General features: G+C 38.3%; 1 protein-coding gene across 2 annotated transcripts in view; it reads right to left on the bottom strand.

The window, feature by feature from the left end:
* Positions 1-11211, bottom strand: part of ODAD2 (outer dynein arm docking complex subunit 2) — a 93742-nt gene extending 82531 nt beyond the window's left edge. For both annotated transcript variants that reach the window (XM_085318284.1, XM_085318285.1), the window contains exons 1-6: positions 10988-11211; positions 7872-8029; positions 6294-6489; positions 4104-4210; positions 3486-3622; positions 2329-2445 (exon numbers count right to left, since the gene is read on the bottom strand). In XM_085318284.1, coding sequence (XP_085174410.1) covers positions 2329-2445; positions 3486-3622; positions 4104-4210; positions 6294-6489; positions 7872-8029; positions 10988-11211 — 939 coding nt within the window. The remainder of the gene's footprint in view (positions 1-2328; positions 2446-3485; positions 3623-4103; positions 4211-6293; positions 6490-7871; positions 8030-10987) is intronic.
* Between the last annotated feature and the right edge of the window lie 1838 nt (positions 11212-13049).

Below are 13049 nucleotides of genomic sequence, written 5' to 3'. Positions count from 1 at the left end.
TGAAGAAAGAACTTTTAACAAGAATGATGAAACAATTTTCATTATAGTGACACTACAAGATTCTGTTGTAATAGATAAAATAGGATGCTCCTTATTCTAGATAATGTAGGGTTCTAAATAAAAGCCAAAGACACTTGCACTGTAGCCTGACTGAGGCCTAGTGGCAACACATGCTATGTGAGCTGGAAGCATACCAATCGGCTCTGACGTTTACATCAGACAGTTCGTGTAAAAAAGTGGAGCTTTTATTTATATTTGAATCACAAAGAATGAAGATAAAAAATAAAGTCATTTTGATTATAGAAAAATGTTATCATAGAAGGTTGACCTTTTCTATGAGGATATKGTATTTTTCTGGTTTAACATTTCTAGTGCTCCATAAAGAATAACATCAGATGAGGGGAACTTTTTATGCAAAATTAGAAGCTGATCTCACATATTGGATCAAACCTCATATTATTCTATGACAGAAAGATAACCAAAATGTGATATTATTTGCTTTCAAATACAACAAATATTGTAAAAATCCTGTTTTATGATTCCAAAATACCATAAATTAAAAATACCATAAAATACCATTAATACCATTACAATTCTTAAGTATTATGAAGCTTAATTTTAATAGATATATCATGTCACATTCCATATAAGCATTCTAAATTTGCTCATCCTTTGCTATCTTTTTAATTAGAAAACTTTTATATACCTATGACAATTGTTCATTCCTATATTCTTTTTCATTTTTTGTTAGTCTTTGGACAAACTCCTGCAAAAATATGCTAAGCCTGGGTCCAACTGGATCCAGATCACCAGTATTCAATTGTATAAGGCTTTGGGATACACTGTTTTCCAGTGGAGATCTATCCTGCAGTAGTGTCCATCTAGGACAATTCCTTGGGGCAGGTATGTTTGTAAAGTTCCAATCCAGCTATGCTACAAAAAAAGCGGGCCATATAGTCATGGATCAGGGGTAGAAGCCCTCTCCATGAATAACTTTGACCTTTTAGAGAGATCTAGGGATCTAGAGGCTTTTTTTAACCAGGCATTAGGACTCACACTGTGAGGCTTTCCTTTCTCTTAATCACACATTGATGAGAGTTTTTTGTGATAGAAAAGGGAAATCGGCTTGCTATTTTCAGAGAAACAAAAGCTAGGCAAGTTTTAATTTTTAGAACACAGAACACAAATGAATGTGTTATCAAGGAATATATGGTAGCATGGGGGGGATATACAACTTAAGAGYTGTTACTTAGTAAGACTTGTATCTCCAGTCTCACTACAATGGAGGCAAAGCCTCTCTGAAGCCCAAACTAACCTCACACAGTGTTTAGACACGCCAGCAAATAAAGTCTGTGATGACMGCTCTTCTCCATGTGCAAATACCTGAACATACACTGGTCATTACCACACTTGCAATTACAATTACGTTGTAATTAACAGGAAGATAAGCCRGTTATTAGGTTCTCCCTAGAAGGACCAGAACAACTAGTCTGAGCTTAAGCTGCCTTTACAACTAGGCTGATATCTGCAGCCAGTTTACAGATACACAAAAAGCCTAATAATACATATACAGAGAACTAATTCAGGAAATGTATCAAACTAGCACCCTCCAGTCCAGACACCCAAGATGCAGTGGCAAAACCTGCATGAAGCCCTTCATGCAAACTCTTCCTACTTTTGTTCCAGCCATGGTTTGTAGTGGTATGAATGTAAGTATAGCTTAGGAAACTCATCCTTATATCCTGTACCATATACAATTGGTTGAAGCATACAGCTGCAGAACTGATTAAAACTGGTCTTTGGAGACACCTAACTATAGACCTTGCTTCTTCAATGAGAGTTAGACAAAACTCGAACAAGGTAACTTTTCCAAACAGACATGTTATACGGTAAAATTAAACAAAGCAAATAGATCAAAAATTTGAAACATTTCAAAGTCTTAAAGTGTGTCTAAAATCACTGGGAAGAGTTCTTTAAAAAGTGACATAGTATTAATGTTGTAAAAATACTTTTAACTTACYGGTTCATTTATGGAGAATAATTGTCTTATGTCGTATCCTAACTACATTCAATAGGAATATATTTAGAAGAAAGTGTTAAATAAATATAAAGAACAATAGTAAAAGTATTTCAAGTTCCTCAAAATTTTTCATGTAATCAGAAATTTAGTTTTGATATAGAGTATAAATATTCAGCCATGTTTTACTACTCTTTTATACTAACAGAATTCTAAAACTTCTGCAAATAACTTATATAATCTAATTCTTATCAAGCTATGATGTACTTGGTACAAAGGAGAACATATACCCAGTAGCAGTAAATACATACCTGTTTAGACATATTTTCTACAAATCTAGGTGATCTTTCCCTTAAGAATGTGACAATATCCTTATATATGTCACTTTTTCTTTCATAGTCAATATCATCTTTCTCCTTTAGCTTACCCTTAAAAAAGGAATAAATTTAAAATTATTAATAGTATTGCCTTATACAGCACATTTAATCTGCATGACAAAATACTGCTAAAGAGCACAAGGGTCATATTGTAATGAACTATGTGCAGAAGCCTCATGCTTAGCACAGAATCCACGAAACTTCAATATTGGTTAGTGAAGATGCATGGATCATCTCCATGAACCCCAAAGGATAATCAAGGCCTAACAGGCAAGTCTGCAAGTAATTACTATCAGTTAAAGTGCATCATACTGTGGGCAGTTCTGCTGAGAGRTGTTTAGGGCTGACAGCAAATAGCCAACTAAATATAAGCTTCTGATGCAGTATGGCAAGTGTCCAAAAGRATCAGAAAATAATGTGACTGGATTGAGCCTAGGTTTTATGAACCTCATCCATTAAAAACATCCTAAGCCAAAATTTCCCTAGATTTTTTAACTCTTACGAAAAGTAGAGTTACACTTCAAGGGACATCCATATCTCTTCAAAATAAGTTTAAAAGTTTTAGTCACTGCTTAAACCACATAGGGAGACTATTACAGCCAGATAAAACCTATCTGTAAAGAAAGAGATAACTGGAATGAAAAGCAGAAGAAAGGAGAAACATAAGATCTAAACAGCTTCTAGTGAGAGGAAAAAGAATTACTTATGATTTTAAAAAAGACAAAAGAAAACTATATTGGTCACAGACAATAATATTATACCTCAGATCAAGAGCGATGAGAAACTACTGAAGCATCTAGTCCCACAGTGCCTTTTATATAGGAACCATGTTAAGGACTTTCAGGGCAACTGCAAAGACTAAATGAACACTGCTAGTAGAATGTGCAGAACACACCCCCYGTATAACACTTAAAGAACAAGCACTTAAAAAATAAACAAAAACCAGTATACGTTTATTATTGTGTCTTTTTCTTCAGCACCAATAAACCAACTCTGTGGCCCTAATAGGTTTAATACCACTACCCTAAAACTTTTGGAGTTTTGATTTCAACACATAAAAGTGTTTCAAGGTGTCCTTTATTATTACTTACTCCATTTAAATATACTCCTGCTGTGCTGCAGGTGATATACAAAGGATCAGTGTCATGTGGCTTGATGATTAAATAACAAATTTCTCCATGCATTTGTCTCCAGGGAGGGGCTCGGCATCCATTAGAGAAAGTGTAATCTGTAACCAATTAGCAATAGTGTTTCTATTAGATTCAAATATACATTTCTAATAGTTATGCCTGATGATTAATATAACATGTATACAAATGAAGGCCCTAAACCAATATCTTACTCTTGAGAATTTATACTCAGTCTGGAATTAATCATGTGAAGTGCTGAGAACMAGGGCCTGATCCAACAAAGAATTGCAACATATGCTCAGCACTTTTCATGATCAGGGATTCTGTTTTCTTCCTCTGCTTCCAGTGAAGTCAGTCATATGATCGGAGCTTATTTCTACAAGTAAAGCTTGAAGAAGAACATTCCATATGTGAAGATAAATCTTATTCTACTTCATAAAGTGGAAATAAACAGTGTAATTAATTTGTGAATTTATTTTAGCAAATTCACACAGAACGCAAGTATTTTAATAAGAGTATATATAAATGYGAGATATGATAAAACAAAAGCAAAACAAAAGCAAAATGTAAAATTTGAACCTGATGTATATTCCAGTGATTCCAGTACTGTATCTTCTCCTTTTCCAGAGAAATGCTTGAGAAGATTCACCTCATTATTTACAGCAGCTGGATTTAGTCTTACCTCTCTGCAATTAATAGAAAACAGTCTAAAATCTATTCATCAAAAGCACACCCTCAGAGAAATCAAAATAGAATATAATAGGACTTTTGTCTTGCAAATTGAGTCTTAGTGGTGGCAAAAAAAAATAGAAATGGTCTAATTTTTTTTTTTTCATTTTATCTGTTAGTTTAGTGAATTTTAGTTTCACGGCTAATATGAAGTCCTCATAACTACATAACAAACTGAATGTAATACTTAATATTGAAGTAGAGGGAGCTGGCAGATGTTGTTGCCAGGCCACCCTCCACCATCTTTGAAAAGTCATGGAGAACTGGAGAGATGCCTGGGGACTGGAAGAAAGCCAATTCACTCTAGTCTTCAAAAAGGGCAAGAAGAAGGACCCAGGCAACTATAGGCCGGTCAGCCTCACCTCCRTCCCTGGAAAGGTGATGGAACAGCTCCTTCTGGATGTCATCTCCAGGCATATGGAGGAAAAGGTGGTGATCAGGAGTAGCCAGCATGGATTTACTAAGRGGAAAGCCTGCTCAACCAATCTGATAGCATTCTATGATGGCATGACTGGCTGGGTAGACGAGGGGAGAGCAGTGGATGTTGTGTACCTTGACTTGAGCAAGGCTTTTGACACTGTCTCCTATAGCAGCCTCCTAGATAAGCTCAGGAAGTGTGGGCTAGACGAGTGGACAGTGAGGTGGATTGAGAACTGGCTGAAAGACAGAGCTCAGAGGGTTGTCATCAGTGGCATGGAGTCCAGTTGGAGGTCTGTGGCTAGTGGTGTCCCACAGGGCTCAGTACTGGGTCCCATTCTGTTCAACTTTTTCATCGATGACCCGGATGAGGGGACAGAGTGCCTCCTCAGCAAGTTTGCTGATGATATTAAATTGGGAGGAGTGGCTGATCCACCTGAGGGCTGTGCTACCATTCAGGGAGACCTGGACAGGCTGGAGAAGTAGGCAGAGAGGAACCTCACAAGGTTCAACAAGGGCAAGTGTAGAGTCCTGCATCTAGGGAAAAATAACCCTAGGCACCAGTACAAGCTGGGGGCTGACCTTCTGGAGAGCAGCTCTGCTGAGAAGGACCTGGGAGTGCAGGTGGAAGACAAGTTGACCATGAGCCAGTAATGTGCTCTTGTGGCCAAGAAAGGCAATGGTCTCCTGGTGTGCATTAGGAAGAGTGTTCCAGCAGGTCAAAGGAGGTGATCCTGCCCCTCTACTCAGCCCTGAGGAGGCCTCATCTCGAGTACTGTGTCCAGTTCTGGGCTCCCCAGGACAAGASAGACATGGAGCTAGTGGAGAGAGTCCAGCGTAGGGCTACGAAGATGATCAGAGGGCTGGAGCATCTGCCCTATGAGGAACGGCTGTGAGAACTGGGCCTCTTCAGCCTGGGGAAGAGAAGACTGAGGGGGGATCTTATCAATATGTATAAGTACCTGAAGGGAGGGTGTCAAGGGGACGGGGACAAACTCTTTTCAGTTGTCCCGTGTGACAGGACAAGAGGCAATGGGCAGAAATTGAAGCACAGGAAGTTCTGCCTGAACATGAGGGGGAATTTCTTTCCTGTGAGAGGGACGGAGCACTGGMACAGGTTGCCCAGAGAGGTTGTGGAGTCTCCTTCTCTGGAGATATTCAGGGCCCGCCCAGATGCAACCCTGTCTAACATGCTCTAGGTAACCCTGCTGAGCAGGGATGATCTGGATGATCTCCGGTGGTCCCTTCCAACCTTACTGATTCTATGATTCTATGATTCTAATATGCCTCCAAGAAAAAATAAACATCTTCCTGGAAATAATTCACTGTTAGTGTGTTATTTGTATGAATTTTTCAATTTGCTACCAAAATGCAAAACACATGGGAAAAAAAMCAAACATGCTCATGGGCACACACTCACATATGCACACCCATAGCTAGATCTCTAGGAAAAAAAATGTTTTTTCAGTAAATTAGTGAACAGTAAAAGTTTCAGTAACTTTAACTTTCTTTATATCACACTGAAAGCACATGATATGGGTTGAAACAAACCTAAGTTAACAAAACAACAACAACAAAAAATATTTGGTGAMATGCCTAGGTTTCCATTTGAAATGCACTTACTGTGAAATGTGTTTTAAAGAACTATTAAGTAGTTGCATATCCAGCTGATTAAGAAGGATAAAGATTTTCATTTTAATCTCTGTTTCAGGGTCATCATCTTTTTTCACTTTATCAAGTAAATGCAACATGGACATATCTTCTCCTTCAACAGTCCCATATCCAGGGCCAAGAATATTCACTATAGGATCTCTGTTAGCTATAAACAAAAAATAACATCAATATAATGTAAAAAATGATTAAAAAATTAACACTGTTCTTATTTCAAATGCCAAATAATTTCAAAACTGTTAATTTATAAGAATTTTAATAACGTGCATAAGTATTYATCAAATATTATCAAATATGACTATATGATGAAATTCTTTCATTCCTCTGTTGTAGTCTGAAATACACTTGTGTAGTACTAACTTTTAAAAAGATTAAAACATTAAGATGTAAAAATATCTTGATAATAAACAAATTTACTTTTTATAATGAAGACTAAGATTTACTCAGCCAAGAGGTGAATATTATGTACTTCTCTTTATCAACACTGCTCTTCCCAGAAAATATCTGTATTATCATCAAATTAGAAAATCAATGGGTTAACTCACTGAAAGTGGGTCACTGTGGATATATGATTTAGTGTTAAAAGATATCTTAAAAGTTTTCTAGCAGCATTCCCAATGGTCCCTTAACTTCCTCAGCTATGCTAGCTGTTCCTTTCAGTAAACAGTGACATAACTGCMTGTCAGTTGGTTTTATAAATACATTTTGCCCTGTTCTTGCAAATGAAGTCCCATACATCTGTGAATGTTTCACTATGACGACCCTGTTCATATATTTTCCACTAATTCATGRTTGATCAATGATGGCATTGATAGGGCACTGGGCTAGATGGACCTTAAGTTTGATGCAGTGTAAGCRTTTACATTCTAGTATTGCTGATGTATTACTTTCTACTAATGTTACCAAAGAGTATTACCTATCCCTTTCAATTCTAATGCAAAGTGGATATCCAATTTAGTATATCAAAGTCTTTTTGTCATTTTGAAAAGCTAGGACTTGAATATGATCCAATAGAAGTACCAGTACATGTATTCTAAAAGTCTTTATGAGAAGGACCTGGAAACGTTTTCTCTGAACCCTGTACAGGTAAGAATATCTTAAGTATAGCTTAAAATAGCTTTTTTGGCTATTTTTTAAGGAATCAACATTTTTTAAAAGGGTACTTAATTATAAACATAGGAAAAACTGCTAAGAGCTTCCCATGGGACATCTTTTTTCTGAAATATAAACCTACCATCTGTTACAGTAGCTGGGGTAGTACTCAGTATACAAGAATTTGCACGTGAAAATGGAAAAGTTAACTTTAAAAGTTAATTTTATTCCAGATTTCTCTGTTATTGATTTCTGTGCAAATGAAAGAAGAAATGGAAACTTAATAAAATTCTGGATCAGCACTTTTAGCCACCTTCATGAATCAACACCTTCTAATATATTTAAAATGCATGCATTTCTTCTACATATTTCATAAACACAAATTCAGGGAGAAGACATTTTTAAAGAGAGAGAAAAGTGGAAAAAAACAAAGAAAACCTTCAAGGCATGTCTGTGCTTCCTTTAACTTTTTTTCCATWGAAATATTTAGCAAATGGGACAGCTGGTCAAAACTGCGAACTTTGAGAGTTGATTCTGTGAGGAGAAGCAATGGCTGTCCATCTTTACCTTTGGCTTCAGACTGAACAGTTGTTCCACTGGAAAATGAAATTATATAGTTTCAAAATAAGAACTTTAATAAACAGCAAATTTTAGGGAAGAATTTATCACTAAGAACTTTGTTCAAGCTTCACATGATAAACCAACTTATGAGRTAAGCCCATTTATTCACTGTAACCCAGCATCGGTGACTCATTTGTCTTACCTTGGCAATACCTTTTAAGGGAATTTTGACAGGCTGAATTCAGGAAAAACTAGTCATACAGGACAGGTCACACCTGCTGTTCCGTTTCACACCATGTCAGCTCCTCTTCAGTAAGTCCTCTCTACAATACTGTTAACTGACTTTCTGAGTTTGCAAATAACTGATTTAAAATGATCTGACTCATTTATCAAAATACTCACTCAAATGGCCATAATGACAACACAATTTTTGGTTCACATTTTCTGATTTTCCATCTTTCATATCCAACTCTGTGACTGCCTGAGCCATTGTCTCCATCTGAGCCCAGCTAGTGCCCAGATTCAAACAAGACCTGTGGGACTCATTTTCTGCCTCTAAGTGTTCCCCTTCCACGATGATAAAGGCATTTCTGAATGGGGACAGTAACTCCCTTGTGCTTATGATGCTTCATACTAATTAATYTACCAGAGATATTCCCGCACCCTTTGAATGTATATGAACAGTCTTTTATAYATATATAAAAATAAATAAAATTAATTCATTTTATATATGTATGTTTATTTATGGTTCTTATATATTATTTYTCAATTTCCCTTCCCATTGCGAACATGAAACATTGTGRTGTGTGACCACAGCCTGAAGAGTTGATTTTTCAGCTCTTCAGTTTCTTTTCTGCAGTAACCTGTTTGTCACTGTAAGTACTACTTGCTTAAAATTGCTTGCTGTCCTCTACCTAAACACAAAGCTTCCTGTCTAGGATACTGAAGCTGTCACTCACCTTACTGATCTATTCCACATCTGAGACTTTATTTCACATTCTTTTCTGAGAAATTTCAGATACTACTTTAAATCCTTTTGTAAAGTCTCCTACTCCTATTTTAGTTAGTTTTAGTCTTTTTTGTGAGTTTTTAATGTCAAAATTTATTTGGAAAAGCTTCAAACTTGTTTCTCATCTTGCTTCAGTCCCCTTCAACTATCCTTGCTATAAATCCTGTTTTATCTATTCTGGAACTAAASAGAATTCTGAAATAACTGAACAGACAAAAATAATCTTGTAGGTAGTTTCAGTTAGGAGAAGGGAAGGTGTCAGTTATTTGTTTGGTGTAATCTTTTTATTTCACAGGGTTTCAAATTCCATTTTCTTGACCACTGGAGGAATCAAATTAAACAGCAACAGTTTGCCTGTTCATTATATYATTTTTTTTTCAGATAGCATCCTTTCGAATCTCTCTCTGAAATATTTTCCCAAAGGTTAAGTTACTGTCTTGTTCAGGTTCTGCCAAAGCTTGCTACTTCTCCTTATTTCTGTGTCCCAATTCTCATTATCTTCTTCATATAAGATACTAGTATCTTATACTATATCTTAGTATTTAGTATAAATGCTAAAACTACAGCCAGACAAGTCCCCCTGTACACTGTCTGAATCCTTGCTGTGGGTAATATTTATGCCTGTATATTTTTTGGAGACTCCTAATATTTTGGTAGCCTACTTCCAAAGAGACAATGAATTCTTACAAATTTCATGTAAATGAAGGGCAGATGTCAGACCTAACGATTTAAATAAAGTTTAGTTATTACAGTTTAAGACTGAATGCCTTTCTGGGAGATAATGCTTTGTGCACACTTTTATTATGCTGTTCACATTCATGCAAATAACTTCTAATGGTGTGCAACATATTAAATCTCAGACAAGATGAATTAATAGTTCTTTCTAGAATCAAGCTCTATGAATCTACAGCAAAAAACAGATTGTGTATCCATACACAGCAAGCTATATAGAATTTGGGGAGGGGGTAATATTCTTTAAATATTATAACTGTAGACTAGTTGTATAGAACAGGGATCTTTGCATTTCTACAAACCAAATTAATAAAAAAGTATCTAAAAAACTAAAATTGCAAGGGATTATGTAAGGTAGCTCTTCAGGGAAATTATACATTTATGTATTTGAAAATAACTGACTGGTAGAAGGAAAAAAATATTTTTTCAAAATGAAGCTGTTACTACAGTACTATTGAAACCACACCTGAATTTGCCTACTTCTCAAACAAAATTTGGAGATTTCTCCAGTAGCTTCATGATTTYGGGAAAAATGATTCTGCATCTCTACAGCACTTCAATATGCCACTGTTCAGAGAATTACAAAAATGCATGGGGTTACTGCAGCGTAACTACTGAGTATCAAAATAAAGCCAGTTAGAGTCGGATTGAAAAATACACTCCTGATTATCATTTTTTTTTCAGTACTAATTTGAAAATGCTAGAAGAACTGTTGGAATATTTGGTGAGTAAGATATAGCGGTATAACCAAATCTTATGATTGAAGTATATTATGAATATTATGAAATCTTATGACTTTAATATATTAAAATAGTCTATTCTTAGAGAACATTTGGAGACTGCTGTTCACAAAGAAACCGTAATTCAAACCTGTGTTTGTTAATATACCTCAGTAACAGCGGTAAAACACTTCTGTCCAACTAGAAGCAACTGCCAACACTAACCGAAGAGACAACATTAATCACTGTTAGACACATAAAAAGTCCTAGGAATAGACAGGGCAAGCCTGTCCCCCTCRCTTCTGCAATACGCTGCAGACTAAACAGGTCTGTGTCACAACCAAGACGCGATAGTCTCAAACTCTCCAAGAAAGCTACGCATTTTAACTCAAAAATTTTCAACGTAAAAACAGCTGAAAATCCATCCGCTTCAGCCTCCAGAGCACCGCAGGGCTCYCTGCGTGTTAAATGAGCGTGGCTTTGCGCCGCAGTTCACCTTCAACGTCTCGAAACCCGGCGCCCCTCAGACTTACTCGGTCTCATAGCCCGCTCCAAACACCGAACAGTCCAACTGCGTTTTCCACTCGAGGGGCTCTTTGAAGACGAACGCCGCTTCCTGAGGATGCCGCGTGCTGAAGTTCTCCACGAACTTAATAATTTCATGTAAAAGAGATTCATTCAGGGGGGTGATTTCAAGCGTGCCGCGCCCGGAGCCAGCGGAGGTCCACTGCGCCGCTCTGGCTAACGCCGCTCCCATGCTCSGCGCCTCAGCTCGCCAACGGCAACGCAAATCCGCGGGTGGACGTCTTGTAATGTTGGAACTAGGAATGCTTCTTCTAGCTAGGATAAAGCCCTGAAGTGGGGGGTTTGGCGTACCTTGAGGTGCAAACACCTAGCCGGGCCGCCGCRGAGCCGCGGCGTCGCCATGGGGACGCGGCCCGGCAGCCGCCCGTCACCACGGCAGCGGGTAAACAGCAGCGGGCCCGGCGGCGGGGAGGAGCCGCTGCCGCCGCCGAGGGCCGGGGGTGCTGCCGCGTCCCTCCTCCGGAGGAACAGAGCCCGTGTGGGCTCAGGCTGTAMGAGCGGGAATGGGAAGGGACGGGTGTGGTAGGGAGCCGGGAAGGACCTCGGTGCTGCAGGGCCCGTGGGGACACGGGCGGCAGGGCCTGGCGGGAGGACGTGGGCCACGGGCTGTTGTCAGTGTTTCTGCAGACTCTTTTCTGTTTCTTTCTTTTCAGGTTTGTTGTGTTTTCCGCAGGGATATCTGATCAGCTTAGAAGCAGGTTGAGACCACGTATCCGGCCTCACCAGTGACAGAGGGATGGAGGAAGCAGCTGCTGCTGTGCTCCCAGCCCTGGGTAGCGCTGGCAGGTTGGACTGCATTCCCCTTCTCCCCTTCTCATGGTGAATCTGCCCCTGGCTCAGTTTTCTGGACCCATCAAAATACCTGTCGGATGATAATAATTAGATCTAGGAAAGAGTGGTTACCTGTTGCACAGTAACCAAGGATAGCAAACTGCCTTCTGGTGTGTGCGCCCTTCCACAGACACGTGGAAGGAGTCCTGTCGAGGACGGTCCAGCAGAAGCACCCAGCTGTCCCTGCAACACCGAGTAACGTAGACGAGAGTTATCTTACCAGCTGAGAATTCAGGCAGGTAGGAATCCTCTGGTGATGAGGAAGGTCGTGGAATGTATGTGGGATGGATCTCAAAGAGTAACACTTTTTTTGGGTTGAGATGACTGTCTGTACACRTTTTACGTACCACAGCCTTCAAACACTAACTTCAGACTGTACACGCAGTCTGCAGAATAATGACTTAAGAATAGTATCAGCTTTTCCTGGTTTATTGCATTACTTTGAGAAGACAGAAAATTAATCATTTGGTTAGGTAAAAATGAAAAGATTTCTTGTAACAAGCCAGGGTGAAAACTTAATGGAATTTTTAATTTGTAGGAATATTTTTCATTGTGTTTTTATRTGTAGGAAGGCATTTTCAGAAAGGATTCAATTTCTTCTTTCAATTGAAATAATGACCATTGAAAAGTTGGGTAGAGAGTGCAAAGGGCAAAATGCYAAGAATAAAAGTATGATCTGTCACAAGTAGTGGGGAGTAAAGAGTGAGTATTCACACAGAGCAGATTATTTTAAGCAGAAAGTCAGTGGAGTAGGCAATAGAATTTCTAAATGAGATAATTGGTCCACTGAGCAGAAGAAGAAAACATATTTCARTGCCTAAGACAAATGGGATCATTTGCCTTTAAGGAGTATCAACCTCTACTGATTGTAAAGRTACCTGGATAATTAGTTTAGGCTTAGTTAGCTGTGGAACTTCGTGTGGAGACAGATATCTCTAAGGACCAAAATGCAGAATATTTCCTGCAAGCCAAGAGCTAGGAATCTGGTATTATAATTTGAGGCAGTTGGAGGTTCTTTTCCCTGTTTTTCTTTATGGCAAGCAAGTACTGAATTTGTAGCTCAGCTGTTCTCATGTACTGTTTCAGAACTTCTCTGAAAATTAGAAATCATGTAACTTAATTTCTAGCCTAGATTTGTATGACTAGTTTGTGGCTATTTTTTCTTACCTCAACACTGGT

Source organism: Rhea americana, unplaced genomic scaffold (genome assembly GCF_003343005.1).
Source record: "Rhea americana isolate MKP2758 unplaced genomic scaffold, rheAme1 scaffold_53, whole genome shotgun sequence".
NCBI lineage: Eukaryota > Metazoa > Chordata > Aves > Rheiformes > Rheidae > Rhea > Rhea americana.
This window is presented reverse-complemented; position numbering and strand designations above follow the sequence as displayed.